Genomic DNA, 22,971 nt, shown 5'->3' with positions numbered 1-22,971 from the left:
GTAGTTAGTTTTGTATCTTAAAACCTGTTCATCTTGCAGGCCATGTGATTGCAAAGAAATGGCAATTAATCATTATTATTATTATTAATTAATATATTATTATTTGTTTTATATTTTATAGGTTATGATTCCATCTTCATCACCAAACTTAAAGAACAGCTTAACAGTCTTGCATCAAGTTCCTGAAGGTCACGTTGGGGTTTACTGGATGGGCGGTGCCCTCCAGAAGACAACTACAACTCCAGGTTCATTGATAAATAACAATATCGTGTACACTGTTTTTCACATAATGATGCAATCACAAAATATTTTAAATGTTTGGTATGTATTGTATTCAAGGTTTTCATCTTAAACTACCTTTGATAACCCATTACGAGCCTGTCCAGGTCACCCTTCAGACAGATTTGGTTAGTGTTTCTCAGTGTGGTCTTTTTCATGCTTATCAGTTCATGAAAATGAATTTGATTCATAATGATAATGATAATGTATAGGTGAGGGATATACCTTGTGGTACAAAAGGTGGTGTTATGATCAACTTCGACAGGATAGAGGTAAACATTTAGGCACAATATAATGATTTGTTTGTCTATTGTCATTATATAATGATTATTTTTGGTCTGCAGGTGGTTAACCGCCTCAAAAAGGAAGCTGTTTATGAGACCCTTCTAAATTATGGTGTACAATATGACCATACTTGGATATACGACAAAATCCATCACGAGATCAATCAATTCTGTAGTGTTCACTCCCTTCAAGAAGTTTATATTGACATGTTTGATCAGGTAACAAGTACAACCGTATTATATATCGTTTGTATACTTATGGTAATTCAATTTTTTTATGTGTATAAAAGTAAATGCATTAATACATGTAGTAAATGACTAAATACATTAATACATGTTACTTTTATAGGCTTCCCGTGCTTTTTTTGTATTGCCATTATTGCAAAGTTTTGCATTTATAAAGCGTAAAATGTGAACTTTCAGATTGATGAGACAATGAAAGATGCTCTTCAAGCTGATTGTACACGTTATGCACCAGGCATTGAAATTATTAGTGTCCGTGTTACAAAACCTAGAATCCCCGAGAGTGTAAGGCGGAACTTTGAACAGATGGAAGAAGAACGCACCAAGGTACATCAATTGTCTAAAATACTCTTAAAAGATGCGGATATTGGTATAAATAGAAATATCATGATTTGTGCATATATAGGTATTGGTTTCAATAGAAAGACAGAAAGTTGCTGAGAAGGAAGCAGAAACACAAAAGAAGATAGCTATTACAGAAGCCGAGAAGAATGCTTATGTCAGTAAGATTGTAATGGAACAAAAGTTAATGGAAAAAGACAGTTTGAGAAGGCAAGAAGAAATTTCTAATGCAATGTATATTGCTCGAGAGAAGAGTTTGGCTGATGCCAAATATTATCAGTGAGTTATCTTATTAAGTTCTTGTATATACCGGAATATTAGTTCTGCCAAAGGGTTTCTTAAGTTAGAATGACACTCTTTTTTGAGTGTAGAACCATGAGAGAGGCTGAAGCAAATAAGTTGAAGCTTACACCTCAATTTTTGGAGCTTAAATTTATCGAGGCAATTTCCAACAACACCAAAATGTTCTTTGGTAACAAGGTCATTTATTTCACTCTCTCTCATCAACATAGAATGCACCATTGTGTTATCACCTTTAATTTGATTGTTAATAAGAAGATGCTTACATTGTGGCAAAAAAATGCGGTTGGTAGTGAGTAATTTTTGGTTACTGGTCAAAACATGTCAGTTCCGGGTCACTCAAAACGTTTTTCTTCTTTCTTTTTCTTAAAACAAAAATATTACTAAAAGACTATAACTCCATTGTTATAGACTTATTATTGTTTTTCATATAAAGCAATCTACGAGATTGTGTATTAAAAATACACTGGGTGACTTTTGACCTAGTTGACTGTTTTGTTTTAAACCGATTTTGTTTCATATGGTAAGAGGTCAAACATAATCTAGATGGAGGATGGACCCTAAATGGGTCCATATAGCAGTTTAACACCAGCATATTAAAGATTTTGTTCTTCGAAATTGTAACTATGCAGATACCAAATATGGTGTTGGATCAAAGGCTACTTGGGAACTTCTTGCGAGATTTGGAAGGAAGAAGGAACTTGGAAGCATAGTATGTAATCTTGTTACCATTGATAAATGCTTGATGATATTAGATACAATGACATTTGAATGGTAAACGTTTCAGAAAGCAAAACGAGATGTGAATGTTATATTATTTTCGACTGTGTTTTTCTGTTTATGGGTATATGCTATTGCTGTCGGTTTAGTTATTTTGCATTATTTTGCTTGTTCTCCGTAAACACAATATGTTTGCTCAAGTGTTTGGTTTGTACTATTCATTGCCCAATGTGAGTGATTGAATTACTCTCGTAGGTAATAATTATATTGAAAACTTGTGCTTCGAGGAAATATTTTGAAACTTTGTGTTTTGAGGAAATGATAAACGTGCTCAGTGTTTAACAAAACATAAAATGTATTTTGAAATCGAGGATGTGTTCATCTACACGTGTAACAATCGCAAGGGGCAATGAGTCCGGGCAACTATAGGTAGTGAGATGAAGGTCGAACATACGGCTTGGGAGTAGGGACTGGCAGTGATTGATGGTGTCAACCGCAAGGGCAGAAGTTGAGTAGTATTAGTCTTATTCGCACGTAACTGTTATTTTATAAATCGCGATTAAAAGATACTACAAAAGGGCATTTGGTCTAGTGGTATGATTCTCGCTTAGGGTGCGAGAGGTCCCGAGTTCAGTTCTCGGAATGCCCCAAATAATATTTTTTTATTTTTTGACATTTAAAGTGTTTTTAATGCAAAAATAGACGCTAGAAGGAGGGCTTGAACCTCCGACCTTGTGGTTAAACACGCTCTAACCAACTGAGCTATTCCAGGTTGTTTTCATGGTAATAAATAAGAACTTTGTAAACAAAGATTGCAAAGTCTGTTCGCTTCAGAGCTTAACAATGAGTGTGTTTCAGTTAAGTTCAGTTAATTGTCTAATGAATTTTTTTTATGTTTTTTATTCTCTAATAAATACTAGCTGAATTGTGGTTCGGTTATGGTGTTATAAGTTCAATTGTGAAATTTCGAAGTTGAAATAGGCCGGTTTAAAGCTTGGTTAAGGTCTATCGGACTTTTGCAACATAAATTAAAATGTTCGAAATTGGATATAAAGGTAAGATATGAAAATAGAGGTATAAAATTTGAAAAAATACAAGGTTCTGTTAGATTCTATTTAGTTTTTCTCACCCTAGTTAACATCATTCAGTTACTATAAACAATAGTAACGTTCACACACACACACGCTTGACCATATTCTAAATTTGAATAAAACAAATCATCAACCGTAAAAGGTAAAACCAAATGATTACCATTGCATCCAATTGTCAATCAATCTTGAAAAAACAAAAAAACTTTCAAAGCCACCGAAAGACTCCATCTTTTCTCCTCTTTTAAACTATATATTTGACAATCACTGACTTTCTTCTAAACCTCCACTAATGTCTACAAGAAGCTTATTCTCATATCCATGGTTGCTACTTGTCAACATTATCCTCTTTGTTCCAGCAATACCCTCATCCCACACTCCCCCAATCGTCCCAACTTGTAGGGACAAATGTGGAAGCCTCACCGTTAAGTACCCCTTCGGGTCCGACTTCGGCTGCGGCCATCCCGACTTCGCTAGGTACATCAAATGCACCTCGGGTGAGCTCCGGTTCTCCTCTGAAACCGGAGCTTACACGGTTTCAAACATAGATTACACCACCTCCACCCTTGTCCTTACGGACCCCTTCATGTCAACGTGTGCTTCCATGCAAAACTCTGGAAGCTTCCGTCTCGATCGGGCCAGCCCGTTTACGTTATCGTCGAATAATATGTTTGTTCTACTCGGGTGCTCCAGGACGTCCCCGGTGTTTGACCCGAATGAGGATCTTTGTGACACGGGTTCGGGTTTGCATCTTTGCAGGGGGTTGTATTCTTGTGAAGGGGTGAGTGGGATTGGGTTGGAACCAAATGGGCCTATTTCTAGTTGTTGTGTTTATCAGCCCATTCTTGATTTCGGGTCGGGTTATGGGTTGGATTTACCGAAACTGCAATGCTCCTCTTATGCCTCGGTGTACGGCTTTGGTGGCGATGAGACGGATCCGATGAAGTGGCAGTTTGGCATCTATCTCGAGTATAATGACTCTTATTATACCGAAACGTGTAAGGATTGTGAAGCGAGTGGTGGGTTTTGTGGGTTTGCGGGTTTTAGGCAGTCTTTTTCTTGTATCTGTCGCGGTGGTGGGAATTCTACGACTAATTGTTATGGTCGAGGTACACTACTTTTTATGCATATAGCACAACTTTTAATGATGTTTTGTGCATAGAATTGGATAACATAATGTGACATTTGGATTTGATGTGATTAGGGTATGCTTGGAATGGGACATGGAGACACAAAATTCAAACTAAGATAAGTTTTGGAGGTAACAACCTTCTTTTTGTGCCCTAGCTACTCAAAATAGATTGGTTGTTAAAAGTTTAGCTTGGCTTGAACGGGTTTAAACTCAAATTTCATACATTGAGCTTAGAGTCATGAATTTCTTTTAAAAAGACTTATGTTATATAAATAAGGGGTGAACCTCGGAATACCAGTAAATTAAAGTTGTGGCCATTTGCCTTAAAGTTCACGGGTTCAAGTTGTGGAAATATCCTCTTGCAGTATGCAGATTTAGAATGCATACATCAAATGAAAGTCGGTATGTCCATGTGGAAACCTCGCGCTCCGGGTTCGTACATACGTATCATAAAATTAAGATCCCATTTTTTACTTGGTCAACATATCATATGTAGTATGTACCTTTCAAGGGGTGCCCATTAAGTCAAAAAGTTTTCAAAAAGACATTTTGTAGGCTTTAGTAATCGAGTGCATTTGTATCCCAAAGTCTCACAAGTTTGACGTTCGGTATTTTGATTTTATTTCTTGCAGGAACTTTACTCTTATTGGTGCTGCTTCTCCTTTGAAAATTTTAGGGAATTTGTTATTTTTTTTAATTGATAAATTAAGAACAGATGTCTACTTTTATCACATTATGTACTTTTAAATTTTATTTATTGTAATGTTATGATGGTTTACTATATCCAAATGACATCACTTTAAAAAGAATATCCTGTAATGTGAATGTGTGTGTGTGAACAACATACAAAAGTTAAAATATATAGGGAATTTTTTTTCAAAAATATATAGGACATTGACAATTTTCAATGATGTAGGCATGTAGCTTATTGTGCTAGGCATTTTAGTACAAATGAAGAGCAATCACAAAAGTTTTGTGTCAATACATGCTCACAACAGGATTAAAAGAAAATTTCTATAAGGTTGTAGTTTAACAAACCATATTATCGTATATATCATAAAAAATTAAATTAACTTTTCCAAATTTAAACATCGCATATTTTTATTATATCATCTAGCTACTATATTTAAATATGATGGTAAGACGTCTCCCATCTATTCTAGAGATGAAGAGTTCAAATCCTGTAAGATGCATGTATAACTGTATAAGTGATTTTAGTTTGTTGTGTGAAAAAATGAAAAATAGATGTCGTGTATATGCCATTACCACAACTAATAGTCACAAAACCCACTCCATAAATTAGAATACAAAGAAAACAAAAATGAAAATTAACATGGACCGAACCCCCCCCCCCCCCCCCCCCCCCCCTTTTCCTTCTTCATCCTTAAATCCGTACATTGTTGGATGCATTCAAATAAGGGGTCCAACATGGTGAAGTTCATCCCCATCCAAAAGAAACCAATTAGAGATGAGCTAACTACAACTATACCCTAAAACGCCAAAACACTTTACACCCCGAATCACCCATCTTCTTCTACTCATTGTACGTGTGCGCTTTTAGCCCTAACTAATGTGCATAGTATAGTATAGGCTTGTGTCTAGGCGAGATTAAAAAAATGTTAATGGGTTAAAATGAACAAATAAATTAATGCTTTCAAATAAAAAAAAATACATTTTCTTTTTGTTGTTTTTCCTGGTTACTATATTTCAAAAAGTTTCCAAACTAAAAATAAAAAAATAATTAACTTGTCATTAAAGCACGTACAACCACTAAAATTCAAACTGAATAAAAAGAAAAGGAAATAAAAAACGATTTCTTACAATGTGCCTCACATCATCATACGATTTTAGTCCTTTAGAACGAGTATTTTACGATCGGACATACATCTCCATAGGTGCCCTTTTGACGGGCGTTTACACCTTAATGGGCACCCTCTCACGGGGATTGTTTTGATGAAAAGATGCATCAATAACAGGAGAACGTCATTTTTTTAAAAGGCGGAATTTTATAGCCATATAATAACCTGGCAAGGAGCTAGGAAAGGAAAAAATTACATGCACAAAAGAGGGTTTTGAAACTACTTTGTTCTCGAAGTTTTACAATTTCAATTCCAACTAACAAACCATTGAAAACAGAAATGCACAATATGGTGAAGCAATGTTTGTTTGTTTGATGTGACGTTTATTCTTGAAAACCATGTCATTCCTGAATCTCCAAACCACCCACCGCGTCGCAAACAAGATCATCCTGATAAACTCTTTTCTATGCTTTGGAACTCTTAAACCTTCGACGCAATCCATCATTTCTCCTGGACTAAAAGAATTCATCATCGGAAGGCCTAACTAAGACGTAATTTAAGGCCAAATCTGATTTACAGACATACACTTACCTTATCAATATATATGCTCATTAACTTCTCTTCGTTTTGATAAATCGTATATAAAGTGCTCGGAGCATTTAAACCTTTACACTCCAAACATGAGAACATCATTTGAAACATCAAGTCATTAGCCATTGGCGGCGTATAAGGGCTAGGTGTGTAACCGTGTAACCCACTTTATCTAATTTACCCACACTTGACAAGAAATAGGAAAAAAGCCACCTCATTGAAAGTGATTGAACCCGATTCTTTAGCGCGTTTCCGTACCCGAATCACTTTTTTAACAAACCCAACCATTCATTATTTTCTTCAACAAACACAATCGGTTTCCCACACCCAATTCACCGTACCGAATATCCAACTAGAGGGAACCACACTTGTGTTCCCGAACTAACTATCCCCTTAGACTACATTGTCATTGCTTCATCGCCGCCGCGAGCGACCGTTGCAAGCCACATCACTGGCGCACATCACAGCAGGCCGCCGTGACAGGGCTTTTGCGAGCCTAGTCGCGGATGGTGAAGAGAGAAGAAGAGAGAGAGAGAGAGAGAGAGAGAGAGAGAGAGAGAGAGAGAGAGAGAGAAAGAGAGAGAGAAAGAGATAGACGGGTTTAAGATGGGTTTATGTTGGGATGGGATAATTAGGGTTTTGGATTGAAGAAATTGAATCTTGACGTATTCTCCTCCGACGAGTGGTGTTGAAGACATACGTTGAGAGAGAGAGAGAGAGAGAGAGAGAGAGAGAGAGAGAAAGAGAGAGAGAGAGTGCATAGATGATGTATATGTCGTGCTCTATTAAAAAAACAACTATTTATAATCTTAAATACCTTTAACTAGTATGGGTAAGTAAGGTCGTCTCCACAGAGAATCAGTGGAAAGTGCAAGTTTGACTCATGACTTTTACTAATTAACTAGGCAGGCAGTCGATGTCAAGCAATTTAGAAATATGGTTTGAATGCAACACAATTACTTTTAAAGTTGTAAACAATTATGAGAAAATTGAGTCGTTTCAGGTTCAGGTAATGCGATGACCAACTAATCACATATTCAGATAAATTGATTGCACAGTAATTACTAGACTGGATTGTGATGACAAATGATACTCTAACTGAATTGTTGATTAAACTGAACCCAATCTACCCAATTACCAGTTTTATATTATGAAAATAAATTAGGTTGCAATGACTAGTGGTTATTAGTTCAATGACACAAGAACCTAATCCTAGATGTTGATGAACCTAACCAGATAAATGATGCAAAATTCAATAATCAAGAACAAAAACAGTTTAAACAATCCATTGGCAAATTAAACAAGATTAAATAACAAAACCCAATCAAGTTCATAATCAATTTAGCATAAATAATCTGATCATAGTCAATTACACAAAACCCTACACCTGAAGTGATCACAAGTGGTTTATCCTTGCCTCTGCATCACGATTAAATCGAATATGAATTGGAAGGATGAAACCATGGATGATTTGGTGATTGAGAGGTGTTAAGATGGTGAAAAATTACTCCAAAGTTGCTCTTGCTGGCTAAGTATGAAAATAATCGATTTAGGGTTTATTCCGGCTCAAGAATGGAAGAAAACAGGCCCAAAACACAATTCTCGTCAGACTTGGCCATAGCCTACGTCTAGGTCACCGTAGCATACGGCTGGGCTGTTGGCTACGACCTCCAGTCACTGCCTTACGGCTATTATTACTCCATTTTCATACTCTTTTCATTGAGAAACCCAAAGTTCATATACTATGGGTTCCGTAACTCATTTCTAGCCCCGGATATGCCCATTTACTTTAGATGCGCACGAATCACTTCCAAACACCCTAGATTGCTTCCCTTTTGCCCATAACTCAATTCCTTGCCTATCTAAGTGCTCCAAATTTGTTCATTTAAGCTCCGATCACCTATAAACATTAAACCACTCAAAGTACTCGTGTTCGATACATATAAACAAGTACAATTCATGAGATTACACACTATAAACACATGGTTTCAACCACACATCACATCCCCACACTTATCATTTGCTTGCTCTCAAGCAAAATCTCATGCAACACATACACCTCGATCCATGGTTCATCAATTATTATTATTAATACTAGTGAGGTATAAGGTCATACCCAATTCCTTAGAACTAACACTTTCAAGATTGATAACCCACCAAATTATTTAGTAATGCATTTAAAAACTATGGAACCGCCCAAACAGGTGTACTTTGTTTCCGTTTAAGGCACACATGTTCACACCCCTCATAACTTTCAGTTTAATATCTGGACCAACATAAAGTGTGCTAGTATCTCTCTGCCTCTATACCGAGCATGAACACAATGCAATAAGCTTGCAAGCAAGTCATATCTCCACCCATTACCCACCGGTTGCATAAAGAATTGGACTAAGGTTTTGTTGTGGCTTAGGTTCGGCTGTGGAATAGGAATTATTTTGTGACTTAAGGTGGATGAAACCCAATTTATTCAAATGACTACACCAATAAACACACTTACTAACTTTTATTTATAACCAATACTGACTCAAACATTGACTCTTTTTGAGTTTTTCTTTGAATTTTCACTTTTTTCTTCTTTCTTATTTTTAACAAATGCTCTCATCAATATATACAGACAACTGACCCAAGACATACGTGCATTGTGTACAATGCTCGACAAACAACTTATATAAAACTCTAACATACCGGTTTTCATCCACATGGTTAAAATAATAGAAGGCCAAGGCAAACACGGCTTGTAATGTGGGTTTAAACAAACGAAAGGGAAAAAGAACAAACTTGGCTCCTAGTGGATAATGTAGGGTAGGGAGTATTATTTTATTTTTTTCATGTAAATGCCATTATATGTGGGTTTCTACAGTCCTATTTCTCCATGCAGGTGGTGTTATTAAGATCTCGACATGCATATGACAAACAAGTTCTAGATATCATGAACATACTTGTTTCGCTCTTTAATGTATATCATGTGTATATATCTATATATTATCTGTGTATTATATATAAAGAAAATCTCACACACGCACGAGAGGAATTAGGCTGCCAATATGAAACATGTGTACCCGTCCCCATGACTCATTATTACCATCTAAATGGTCCATTTTAATTTCCTTTTCTGATAAACATTTGATAGGAAGACTTTCGAGAAGCTTAAAAACTGACCATGACCAAAGACCTCTACTTGGTATTAATAATAGCAATTAACAAGTTACAGTTTCAGCTTTTGTGCACAATCAAGGTACTCTAAGGAAAAATTAATAATTTCTTCCCATCCCCACACTTGAGGTTAACATTGCTCTCAATTTTTAAAACTTAGCATTTAAAATAACATTTTCGAGGACGGGGATAAAATATACAAATTATTAATTATAAAAAAACTGGGCTTAATGTGATTGTGCTAACAATTAAAACAATACACTTTTAACAAACTAGCAAAACAAAGAAAATTATGAAAATGAAATCACATGATATAACAATAAGTAACTCGTGTGCTCTCATACTTTCTCTAGACGAACCTATCTCATCAACTCACTCAACAATATCTGCAAACTCTTAAACGTGTAGAAGCATGCTTCTCACAACCATTAGAATAGGTCTTCTAAACTGTTGGCAAAACTGTTAATTTTAATTATCAAGCCGAGTTAAATAATTTTCATAATTAAATTTGTTAAAAAAGTAAATATGTTAAAAGACCTAACTCACTTTCGTAGGAATCACAATTTCATTTATCTTATGCAACAAGCCCTTTAAACCACCTGGTAGCCCGGGTAAACGAGTGAGGTCTCGTGAGGATTTATAGGAAACTACACCCACAAAGTTTTAATTACAACAAAATAGACACGTAACTGGATTAATCGTAGCAAATCATTAACGCACTCCAAGTGGTTCGAACTGGTCAATGGATCTTGGACCATTAAATTTTTTTTATCCTCGAGCGCCATGGATGGTTAAAGGTTCACCCGTCTCATAGCACGAGCCACATAAATTTTTTTTAGAGTTTAGCCAACCCTTGCAAGTAAGACAAGCAACCCTAGCAAGCCCAACGGACCAAGCAAGCCACACAAACCTAGCAAGACAAAAAGACCAAGCAAGCCACCCAAACCTAGCAAGCCAAACAGACCTACTAGCAAGCCACACAAACCTAGCAAGCCAAGCAAACCACGAACTCCTCGATTTTTGGTGTGGCATCCCCACACTTGCCTTTTGCTACAGTGGTACGCTTGAAATAAAACAGTTAAACAATTACAAAAATAAAATAAAATAAAACGCAAACTGAAAATAAAATCCGGGTTGCCTCCAAATCAGCGCTAAGTTTTTGTTAAGGTCTTCAGCCGGACCGTTACTGTAACATCCTAAAATTTATAATGTTAAATAAAGAAAGTTACGTTTAGTGATTTTGCGTTATTAATTAATTAATATCGAGTAAAGAACGGATCATGGACTTAGATTAATTGAGATGGGTTAAATGAGAATGGGCCTTAGGTCCATGGGCTTTAAGGGATATAAATATCCCCTAAACCAACCTTAAACCCTAAACCATCATTCATTTCCATCTTATTCTCTAACACACTCTAAAACACACACACACCACACACCGCCATATACGGCCGGCGGCCGAGGGAGAGAAACGAGCAAGATCCGAGAGAGAGTAAACGATTAGTTGTGATTAAACAAGTTAAACGAGATCCAAACGAGCACAAAAGGTATGTTCTTGACCTTTAAAGTTTATGTTTTATTGAATGTCCTTAAGCTTAAAGATCCAAGCTTTATAGTATATACGGGATATATATACGAACGAAATGGTTAGGGAACGTTAGTGGGTGATGTCGAACCATAACAAGGTTATTAAAATCGCCAAAATGCGTGATAAAAACCAAACCCGTAGCGAACTGGGCAACTTCGCCTGCGAACTGGGCAACTTCGCCTGCAAAAGCTTAACTTCGCCTTCAAAGGTTAACTTCGCCTTCAAAGCTTAACTTCGCCTACGGCCAAGTTCGCCTAACTGGTAACTTCGCCTAAGGCCAAGTTCGCCTAATTGATAACTTCGCCTAAGGCCAAGTTCACCTAATTGATAACTTCGCCTACGGCCAAGTTCGCCTAACTGATAACTTCGCCTAAAGCTAAGTTCGCCTAAGGTTTAACTTCGCCTCAAGTCAAGTTCGATTAGAAAATATATTAAAAACCTAATGGAAAATGTGTTAAGACAGTTAATGTAAATAAAATTTTTCCAAGCTGACCTGGCAGCTCGACCCCAGCCAGGGGCTCTGCCCCTTGGACCCTGCTAGGGGCTGCCGCCCCTAGACCCCGCTGCCAGGGGCGCTGCCCCCGGACCCCCGTTCATTGTGGGTAGTAGTTAAGACTAGAAAGATGATATGAGTAGTGATAGTTAATTGATACGTATACTTGTTATACAGTCAGCGGTGCACAACTGAAGAAAGGGATTACGATTAACGGTGAACGTAACCGTGTTCAGGTGAGTTTCTAGCCCCATTTATGTGTTATGTTTTCGGGGCTGTGTGCATACTCGATATGTTTGTTAATACGCTTATCCTAAGAGATAAGTGTATGCCTCATGTGAATGATGTGATATGTATGAATGATTGCTTGATGGTACGTGAACGATCTTCAGATTTGCACGTACTGTCAGGTTGTAACGTTAAGTATAAGGTAAGTATGATATGTATGCTTATGTGTATGAATGTGATAAAGTTAATAAAAGAAGGAAAGGATGGTTGTATGGTAACGAAGAGGGAATCGAACCCTACTAATATTCGAGAACTAGGGAACCGAACCCTACTAATATTCGAGGAAAGAGGGCACCGAGCCCTAATAATACTCGAGGAAGGAGGGTACCGAGCCCTAATAATACTCGAGGAAGGAGGGTACCGAGCCCTAATAATACTCGAGGAATGTAGGGCGTAATGCTCTTTATAACGTAAGATATGAAAGTAAGTTAATACAAAAGAAAGTATGAAAGTATGAATGAAAGAATATAAGTTTATGTGTATTGTATAGTGTATGATTAACTAGAACTCACTCAGCGTAGCTGACTTTTAGTATGCACGCATGTGAGTAGGATGAGGCAGCTCGCTTGAGGAGACACGTGGCACTGAATAAGAGGCTGGCATCGGAAGACTCAAGACGTTTAAGTTTAATGTTTCGTTTATTTTGAAAGACAAAATGATGTTTTAAGACAAGACGTGTTTTGTTATGAAATGTTTTATGAAAGCTTTTATATTCCGCGAATGTTTTAATTAACTCTGATATTTAGAACTGCGTTTATGAGTAAATCCAACACGAAAGTAGGGCTACCGGTAACGGGGCCTTACAGTTACCTGGTTTGAAGTTTACGGTGGTCGAATGGAACATTTACCTACCGAATTTCCCACGTAAGCTCGGTAGTAACGGTGCCACGGCTCTACTTCCTCTTTCATGTCCATCAAGTTTGATGAACAATTGCGGGCCGGTGTGAATGCACATTTACCTTCAACGTTTCCCACATATGCCTGGTAGTTAACACATCGAACCCACACCCTCTTTATTGAGATTAAAACACTAGTATTCAATCATGGTCGAACTGAACATTTTCCCACCGAATCCTCTGTGTATGCTCGGTAGTTAAAATTTTGTCCCCATACTTTCTTCTCCGTGGTGAAGATGCATGTAAACCGAATATAAGGCCACTTCACCATGTTTTGTTCAAGATATTCTGAACTCACCTTCCTTTTCTTTGAACTCGGACCATCTCCCAAGTCTTCATTTATATGTGTAGCCAAGATGGGAAGACGATTGGGATTCACTTTTGTTACTTCAATCATCGTTTCTTTAAAGGTGTCGATGTATGCAACTGAGTCTAAACATTCAACTTGATGCCCCTAAAGATATGAACTCTCACCATTAACATCCTCGTCATCAACCACATTCGATGCATTCATTGGCTCTTCGGTAACTGGATGAATTAACGTGGTATTAGTCTCCACAACCTCTTCCTCAACTTCGTTCTCTGAAAACCCCTGGACCTTATCCATCACTTCATCATCCACAACGGCACTAGCCAAATGCTATCGGCCTCGTTTAATTTGGGTCAAATCATCAATTAGTTGGCTCATCATTTTATCTTGAGCAACATTAGCCTTTTCGTGAACTTCCATCCTCCGATTGAGATCCTTCAGCAATGCTAACACATCAGAATTTTCAGACTCACTTTGACTTTGTTGGTAATTGTTTTGATAAATTTTGTTAAAACCCACTAATTCACTCTGATTGTGCCCACCTTGATTATAACATTGAGGGACTTCTTTGTATGTCGGTTAAAGGTATTCATCGGAATAACATACATCCTCCTCTTCTTGATAACTTACAAATGTTGGTCTCTTAGGCCCATCACTATCATACTCATCAGCTGACTCAAAATAACCCCCAAGTGGAGGCGGTGAATAATTGGTACTTCCTGTTGTGACCCTGCTGGTTGACGTTCCTTTTGTTATCTGACTCGTAGCAGCCTTGAAATTTTGGTGAAGGTAGTTCATGATATGAATATGGATGGTACGAGCCATCCTCCTCCACGGTCTTATATCCTTCATGTGGGTCATAAATCCAACTACACTTCATCTTGAGTTACCTGCACACATGAGACACACAAATACCAAACGTAAAAATGACAAAAATAAAAACAAAAACAAAAAACTAAATTAAACTAGCACTTTGCGTGTTGATTCCCTGCAACGTCACCATTTTGATGTAAATGTCATGCTCTAATAAAAAACAAGTATTTATAATCTTAAATACCCATAACTAGTATGGGTAAGTAAGGTCGTCTACAATGGGAATCAATGGAAAGTACAAGTTTGACTCATGAATTCAACTAATTAACTAGGCGGACAGTCGATGTCAAGCAATTTAGAAATATGGTTTGAATGTAACACGATTACTTTTAAAGTTGTAAAAAATTATGAGAAAGGTGATTCACTTCAGGTTCAGGTAATGCGATGACCAACTAATCACATATTCAGACAAATTGATTGCACGATAATTACTAGACCTAATAGTTGGGTTGTGATGACAAACGATATCCTAACCGAATTGTTAATTAAACTGTGCCCAATCTACCCAATTACCAGCTTTATATTATGAAAATAAATCAGGTTGCAATGATTAGCGGTTATTATTTCAATGACAGAGGAATCTAGTCCTAAATGTTAATGAACCCAACCAGATAAGTGATGCAAAATTCAATAATCAAGAACACAAAAAGTTTAAACAATCAATTGGAAAATTAAACAAGATTAAATATCAAAACTTAATCAAGTTCATAATCAATTTAGCATAAAGAATCTGATCATAGTCAATTACACAAAACCCCCTAGCCGTCCACCCCTCACACTACCCCAACCCTTGGCTTGCTTAATCACCACTCTAAACATGTGCATGCATAACACATAACCCTAGACTTCACACTTGTCCCAACATAATCCTATTATTTGTCCATTCTTTCCAACACAAACCACCACCCATTCTCTCCCTCCCTTTCTCCTTCTTGAGGCCGAACCCCACCCCCACCCCCACCCCTTTCTCTCTCACCCATTCTTATAATATCATCAATAACATAATCAAAACCCTAGCATCAAATCAAGAAAGATGAGTTAGAAGCAAAGTTAGGAAGATTCAAGCTTTAAGCATGCACTAAGAGACCATCCTTCTTATTTTCTTGTACCTCTCTCTAAAACCCTAAGGTAAATCCGAAACCCTACTTTCATTCTTTAAGTTTTGGATGCAAAATACTTGTTCTTGCATCTTAAAAGGGTTCACACAAGTAACCAAACCCTTAAACTCATGTGAAAATGGAAGAATACAAAGTGTATGTGTGTGCATATATGACTCGTGGGTTGTGTGTGTGTGTATCTGGAACCCGAATCCACATATACATACATACACACATGCATATCACTTCCATATTCATATTGATAAGCTTGGTTTGGTGATTTTAAGATCTAAAAGAGTAAAAATGAGATTAAAAGATGGGAATACAAAGATATATATATATATATATAGAGAGAGAGCCGTGAGTTAGAGAGAGAGAGAGTATGACATGTATATTTTCAAATGGTTAATGTTACATACACATGTGTATTTTGATGATTTATGCTTAAATGTTGATATGCATGTTAAAGTTTGATAATACATATATGATTCTTGACAAAAATGAGAATGATATGATAATAATACAAGATTGGTAATAATATTAACTTAGATATATGTTATTGTTAATGAAAACCCATAAACTATACATGCATGTAATCTAGTTAAGGTTGTTATGTTAAAATTTGAATTGTTACTAGTAAACTTGTTAATATTATTTTGAAAATGGTTGACATGGATTAATAAAATAATATTGATAAGTTGAAAAACAAGAAAGTAAAAGTATACAAAAAGTTGTCATAAAAAGCTAGGATAAATCTTGGAAAAGTAATACTTTAATATATACAATAAAAATAATAAAAAGGCTACAAAAGGAATGGAATAAAATCTGGTTTTATTAGTTTAATAAAATGTTACAAATCATTAGAATTTAATATCATAAGTATAGTTAATGATGTGTGACATAATAAACTTATGATATGAAATAAATACACGTTTTTAGTTAATAAAATATGTTTTTATGACATAATATTAATTCTGGAAATTTATATAGTTCGCATGTTTATAATAATTATATTTGATGTGTTATATGTTATACATGCTTTATTTGATTTAAAATGAGTGTCGATTACTTAACTAGTCGAAAAATCGGCTTTTTAAAGCTAACCGACAAAGATTTTAGGAGTAGAAATAAAACAGCCCCTAAAACTTTAAAACTCATATATATTACACCATATAATGTGTATAAAGTGTTCAAGATGATAAAACTTGACAATAAACGAGTCTCATCGCGAAAGACGATGCGAAAACGTTAAAAATGACCATTTTTACTAAATTAAAACTAAACCGACAACAAATATATTTTTACAAACTAAATTATAAAACACATTTACTTCAGCTATAAAAACTATATTTTTACTTAAAAAGATTAATTTTCAATAAAAACATTAAACAATTCACCGTTAAACGTTAAACCGACAAAACCGGTAAAATATTACAAGTTAACATAAGTATTGTAAAATTTTGGAAAGACATAAATAATTCAGCAAATAAAAATAGGTTTTACTATAATTACAATTAAATATTTAATTAATAAATAATAAACAATTTTAAGAAAATTACTTAAGTGTTTTAATTGCATAATTGATGATAAAGTGGGAAAATATATATGTTATTAATATAGAAGTAGATATATAAAATATATATGTATGTATATATATATGTATATATATGCTTATGATATATATGTTATGTACTTGAGTGAATATATAATACGGACTTAACCAAACCAAAGCCGTCAGTGGGTCGTTGAACAATGAAACTAATAAACAAGTTAAATAATTTTGGAAGAACTGAAATACTGGTGTGAACACTTTAAGTTGAAAGAACAACTTAAGATTATTGTGAAAATAAATTATTAAAAACGTGTACTAAATGAATATGACACGAGAAGTGGACGAAAACCGACAGTAACAGTCAAGGTGAGTTTCTCAGAAATCCCAACCATTTTAAATTGTTTTAAATGATTTATCAAAGTTTTCGGGGAGGAAACACGTTTGTGTCAAAACACATTTTATTATCTTAACAATTGTGATATTGTAAGAGCTTTAAATTTGACCAACGTTGATTAACGTGGTCGGGCTGACCAGAATAAACGTTGTGAGAATTGGAGATCGTGGCAGTCTTATAATCATTAACTGTAAAAAGGCATAGAAATATTGATAGATCTATCGGGTGACGCCCTGCCTGACGACCAGTCGCGCTGTTAAATGTTGGGGCAAATATTTTAAACTATTGTACGCTTTGATTATAGGTTTAGTAGCATTATATTTTTTATATTCCTTGCTAGATTATAACTATCACAAATGTTGAAGAATAAAATGTTATACTTCGAGAACTATTGTTGTAATACGAAAGGTGTCCATTTGGTTTGTCGTTGAGGCGACTATATGATTTTTAAACAACTTTCGTGTAAGTTGGCCTTGGTCCTGTGGGGTCAAGGTAAAACATAAATTTTGATTTTTGTATGGACAAAATAGTTTCAAATTGGAGAAAGTGAAATTTAATGAAAAGGATATTTAATATTGTTTTGGACAAAAATCTACTAAGGATCAAGTATCCAAATCTGTTATATGAGGTAAGGTGCTAACTCGATAATGACAAGTGCGTAATTGTAACATTGGTGAACACAATGGATTGATCACGAGGAAAAAAGCCCTTAACCAAGATAGTCTTACTTCGGTCAAAACTTATCAAGGTAATCTTTGGTAAAATAACTCCGATCAAGGATTAATAAGATAATCCTTGGTCGGATTACTTTAGTCAATGATCAACAAGGTAACCTTTGGTCGAAAAGTATATGATTATCGTGATCTCCGGCACAAAAAACCCCCGGACGGTGAAAACTATCACCGTCAAGTTTATTGATAACTAAAAAGCGATTACAAGTGTTGTGGAGTAAATGACCGAGATTACAAAGTATGCTAGTGTGTAGAGAGAATGTTAGTTTCTGCTCTAGAGTGTGTGTGATAGTACATGTGTTTTTTCTAGCTGATCATTACCTCTATTTATACATAAAAGATAATAACTCTATGAAGTTATGAATAATAAAGACTATTAACTAATAACCCCTAAAAATCCGCCATTGCCTTCAATATAATCGTAACTGCCACTTTGACCACGTGCTCCATCATTCAGGCTGTGAAATAGGGGGAAAACCAGGTCTTGGAGCCGTTATAGTTGATAAATATCAGCCTTTATATAAGAAACAACCGTTAACAGCACCAATATACCGAGGATCCATGATCCTGACATAGCTCTGGAACTCTTCAGAAGGATAATTGATCCAGACACGTCAATATCTTCTTGACTGCAGTTAGTGGATAGACCGAGTCTTCTAACCGTTATACCTGCTAAATATAAGACTATACATGAGAACAACCGTTAGTAAATAATAATTACTTTGGATCCTCGATCCTGACGGGATCTGGAACACACACTAAGGATAACTGATCCAAAACACATGCCAGGATAACATATCCACATTGTCAAATTTCTGTGCACTAACAATTGCCCCCAAAATGGCAGTTGTGATAAGATCACAGCTGTCATTTTGTCTTTGAATTCGAGTTCCAGCTTATCCTTCTTCTATCGCGCTTCTCAGTTTGATAACTTTGCTTTGTTGGCCAAGCTTTCTTTAAATTGTGCTTTGCAGGTGCTCAGAAGTCTGGAAAGTCTACTCCTCAATTTTCTCTTGAAGACATTGACTGTCTGATTGTTAAGAAAGAGACTCCAAAGTCCACAGCTATCCATGAACCACGCCCGTAAGGATCCTTTATCCTCCTTATTTGCTACTGTAAATCCGAATTTCTTTTGTACTTATTCTGCTGCATCTCACAGGCCTTGGATTCTGCTAAGAGATATCATGATAACTGTTAGTAACACCTACATAACCCGGGTGGATGGTCCATCTTTCGTATGGTGAAATCCGGGTTAAGGATTTTGGATAAGTCCAGGTGACTTATGTTTACAAACTTTTGACTATTCGCTTGTTACTTGTTATTCTGAAAGTTTGTTTGATATAGCTTTAGTCTCATTGAAATTTTTAAGAAATAATCTTGAGTAAAAATTTTAGAATAAAATATCCTTACAAAAATAAACCAGGATCTTAAATCCTTATAAAAATAGATTGAAAATAATGAATCCTTATATCTATGAAGATATAAACTGAAATCAAATAAGTGTAAACCAATAAACAGAAATCATACCGTAAGGTCTAGTTAGACCTACGTTACCATAAGTATTGAGCTCTTAATGATCCTTAAAGGAATAACTTTAGGATCCGGTATCCTCAGTTTCTTGATCTTCAGAAGGAACTTAGAAAATCTGTTGCAAATAATTCATAATATCAACTGGGATCAAACCCATTAAGCTGGGGACAAGCCCAAATAATAACTGGGGACAAGCCCGTGCAACTGGGGACAAGCCCTTGTAATCTGGGGACAAGCCCGTGTAACTGTGGACAAGCTCGTATAACTGGGGACAAGCCCGTGTAATCTGGGGACAAGCCCGTGAAATCTGGTGTTAAACTGGGGACAAGCCTAAATACTGGGGACAAGCCCAAACTGGGGACTGGCCCAAAGATACGGATGTTAACTGGCGACATGGCCCTTGAGAAGAGGTGAAAACCCCTTAAACCTTAGGAAATGGTACGTCTACCATTATTCGTAGGATCCTCCATATAGCCGGAGACAACGAAATTGTCAGCCACTAAGCGTGTACTGGTCCCGCTGCCCCGAACTATACGTCGGATAGCGTGCGCAACTGGCGATCGCGAGAAAGGTGAAAACCTTTAAACCTTAGGGGATATGACCATCGGGGGTCATATCCAATCGTGGGCAATGCCAGGGGAAATAGTAAAGTACCTTATATGTAAAGGAGAGGTGGCCAACCTCTTAGACTTTGAACCCTTTATTGAAATCTGCATTGTTACTTAAAAACTTGGAAAAGATAAATGTTAAGAATATATTATCCTTAGAATAACGAGAATATAAAATGGATAAGTAATCAGATAGATATTATCGATTTTAGGATCCTTGATCCTTTAAGGATAATATATCCTTTCAGGATACTGGATCCTGATTAGAAAAAGTACTACTTTAGGTGGATAGCATTCCATGCTCTTGGTAGTCTATTGCCTTCCATTATGAGCAAATGATATGCCCCCTTTCCTGCTTCTGACTCAATCTGATAAGGTCCTTCCCATTTGGGCGCTAGCTTCCCATCAGCTGAATTTGTTGTGTTTTGGAAGGCTTTCCTTAATACTAGATCTCCTTCTTGAAATCTTCTGATTCTGATATTTTTTTTGTATGCCCCAGCTACCCTTTGTTGATATGCTGCCATCCTGATCTTGTCTAGGTCTCTGAGTTCTTCTATAGTATCCAAGTCTTCAAGAAGTGTTTCTTCATTGGCTACAGGATCACGGATGCTCGTTCTTGCCGTAGGAACCATCATTTATGTGGGAATTACTGCTTCTGATCCAAACACCAATGAGAAGGGTGTTTGGCCTATTGCATTTTTGGGCGTAGTCCTGTCTGCCCAAAGAACATAAGGAAGTTCTTCAGCCCATTTACCCTTCTTGGATCCTAGCTTCTTCTTTAGATTATTGATGATGATCTTGTTGCTAGACTCAGCTTGACCATTGGCTTGGGGATGAACTGGAGTGGAAGTAATCATTTTGATGCCTCAATTGTCACAAAAGTTAGTGGTTCTATTCCCGATAAACTGGGAACCATTGTCAGAAACAATTTCAGCAGGAATACCAAATCTAGTTATAATATTTTGTTTAATAAAAGATATTACTTCCCTTTCTCGGACTTGTACAAATGCTTCTGCCTTGATCCATTTGGAGAAGTAGTCAGTCATTGCAAGCATAAAGACTTTTCCACCGGGTGCTTTTGGTAGCTTGCCTACAATATCCATACCCCATTTCATGAAAGGCCATGAGGAGGATATAGGATATAAAGGCTCCGCTAGCTGATGAAGGATGTTTGCATGTCTTTGACAAGCATCACATTTCCTTGAATACTCCACTGCATCCTTCTTCATTGTTGGCCAGAAGTATCCAGTTCTAAGTATTCTAGAAAACAATGCACTTCCACCTGTGTGATTGCCGCAGTCTCCTTCATGAAAATCCTTGAGTACTTCTTTGATCTCAGGATCCTCGATGCACCTCAAGTATGGACCTGCAAGAGATTTCCTATATAGTATATCATCTAATAAAATGTACTGCGATACCTTGAGTTTGAAGGATCTGGGATTCTCTGTTGTTGGAATTTCTCCTGTTTGGATGTACTTTTTGATCGGGAGGATCCAGGATCCTTGATTGTCCGAGGATAATGGATCCCAAAGTACAATCTGCTTATCACTTGTTATTTCCCCAACTTCTTGCTCTCCTATTGCTGGCGAGAGTATGTGAATAATTGGGATCTTCGTATTTTCTGGTATTTTTAGGGATGAGGCTAAATTTGCCAAAGCATCTGCCTCGGCATTTTCTTCTCTTGGTACCTGTACTATACTAAATACTTCGAAGGATTTTTGCTAATTCCTTCACAATTTCTAAATATTGATCATATTTTCACCTTTTACAGTATAGGAACTGTTAAAGTGGTTAGTAATGAGTAAAGAATCCATATACACTTGAAGAAACCTGATCCTCATACTTTTGGCTAAAAGTAAACCTGCTATGAGTGCTTCGTATTCTGCTTCATTATTGGTAGCTTGGAATGCACATGCAATGGACTGGGGTATTGTGTCCCCCTGTGGCGATTTCAGTAGTATGCCCAATCACGTTCCTCTTACATTGGATGCTTCATCTGTGAAGAGGATCCAAGGATCCTTGGTCTTTTCCAGTTGTTGGACCTCCAAGTCAGCTTCTTTTTGTAGATCACTAGTGAAATCAGCCACAAAGTTCGCCAGTGCTTGAGACTTGATTGCTGTTCTTGGCTCATATTGGATATCATATGCACTTAACTTCACTACCCATTTGGCCATTCTACCTGATAACTCTGGTTTTCTGGATTCCGCATATAGAAGACTTTTACTTACATAGTAAACGGGATGCTGTTCACCTTCATGATCCTTCACCAAGACGGCACTTACTGCGTTTCCTGAGACGGCTAAATACAGGTATAAGGATTCTCCATCCACAGGTTTCATTAGGCTGGAGCTGAGGATAAGTAATCCTTCAAGGCTGTAAGCGCAGCCTTATGCCTTTCCGTCCATTCAAACTTTTTATTCTTCCTAAGAATGTCGTAGAAGTCCTTGCACTTCTTGGAGGATCTTGAGGTGAACCTATTAAGGGCAACTATTCTTCTTGTGAGCCTTTGGACATCCTTTGTGTTTGCAGGAGATTTCAAATTGAGGATGTCTTCAATCTGCTCGGGGCTTGCTTCAATTCCTCTCTTCGTCACCATGTATCCCATAAATTTTCCAGCCTTAACACCAAAGTGGCATTTTGACGGATTCAATTTCATGTTATATTGGTCGAGGATATTGGA

At 36.6% G+C, this 22,971-nt stretch overlaps 2 protein-coding genes and 1 non-coding gene across 3 annotated transcripts; all 3 read left to right on the top strand.

The window, feature by feature from the left end:
* Positions 1–104: 104 nt before the first annotated feature.
* LOC143620592 (uncharacterized) lies at positions 105–2,303 on the top strand. Its single transcript, XM_077092256.1, has 8 exons — positions 105–245; positions 340–407; positions 492–551; positions 624–782; positions 987–1,133; positions 1,213–1,427; positions 1,520–1,628; positions 2,081–2,303. The coding sequence occupies exons 1-8, from the start codon at positions 125–127 to the stop codon at positions 2,159–2,161; spliced, it is 960 nt and encodes a 319-aa protein (XP_076948371.1). The 5' UTR covers positions 105–124; the 3' UTR covers positions 2,162–2,303.
* Positions 2,304–2,745: 442 nt separating this feature from the next.
* Positions 2,746–2,817, top strand: TRNAP-AGG (transfer RNA proline (anticodon AGG)). Its single transcript has one exon. It is a non-coding gene; the product is annotated as a tRNA-Pro (tRNA).
* Positions 2,818–3,542: 725 nt separating this feature from the next.
* Positions 3,543–5,144, top strand: LOC143620584 (uncharacterized). The gene is made up of 3 exons (XM_077092249.1): positions 3,543–4,365; positions 4,461–4,517; positions 5,021–5,144. The coding sequence occupies exons 1-3, from the start codon at positions 3,549–3,551 to the stop codon at positions 5,053–5,055; spliced, it is 909 nt and encodes a 302-aa protein (XP_076948364.1). The 5' UTR covers positions 3,543–3,548; the 3' UTR covers positions 5,056–5,144.
* Positions 5,145–22,971: the final 17,827 nt, after the last annotated feature.

This window comes from Bidens hawaiensis, unplaced genomic scaffold (genome assembly GCF_021521415.1).
Source record: "Bidens hawaiensis isolate Kalapana, Puna unplaced genomic scaffold, B.hawaiensis_p1.1 tig00002617_1, whole genome shotgun sequence".
Taxonomy (NCBI): Eukaryota; Viridiplantae; Streptophyta; class Magnoliopsida; order Asterales; family Asteraceae; genus Bidens; species Bidens hawaiensis.
Note: the sequence above shows the minus strand (reverse complement) of the source record. Positions and strands in the feature narration are given on the sequence as shown.

Coding starts and splice junctions, on each gene's coding strand:
- LOC143620592 (XM_077092256.1), top strand. CDS start 125: ATGATTCCATCTTCATCACCAAACTTAAAGAACAGCTTAACAGTCTTG. Junction 552..623: donor TCAACTTCGACAGGATAGAG/GTAAACATTTAG, acceptor TTTGGTCTGCAG/GTGGTTAACCGCCTCAAAAA. Junction 1,629..2,080: donor AAATGTTCTTTGGTAACAAG/GTCATTTATTTC, acceptor GTAACTATGCAG/ATACCAAATATGGTGTTGGA.
- LOC143620584 (XM_077092249.1), top strand. CDS start 3,549: ATGTCTACAAGAAGCTTATTCTCATATCCATGGTTGCTACTTGTCAAC. Junction 4,366..4,460: donor GACTAATTGTTATGGTCGAG/GTACACTACTTT, acceptor TGATGTGATTAG/GGTATGCTTGGAATGGGACA. Junction 4,518..5,020: donor AACTAAGATAAGTTTTGGAG/GTAACAACCTTC, acceptor TATTTCTTGCAG/GAACTTTACTCTTATTGGTG.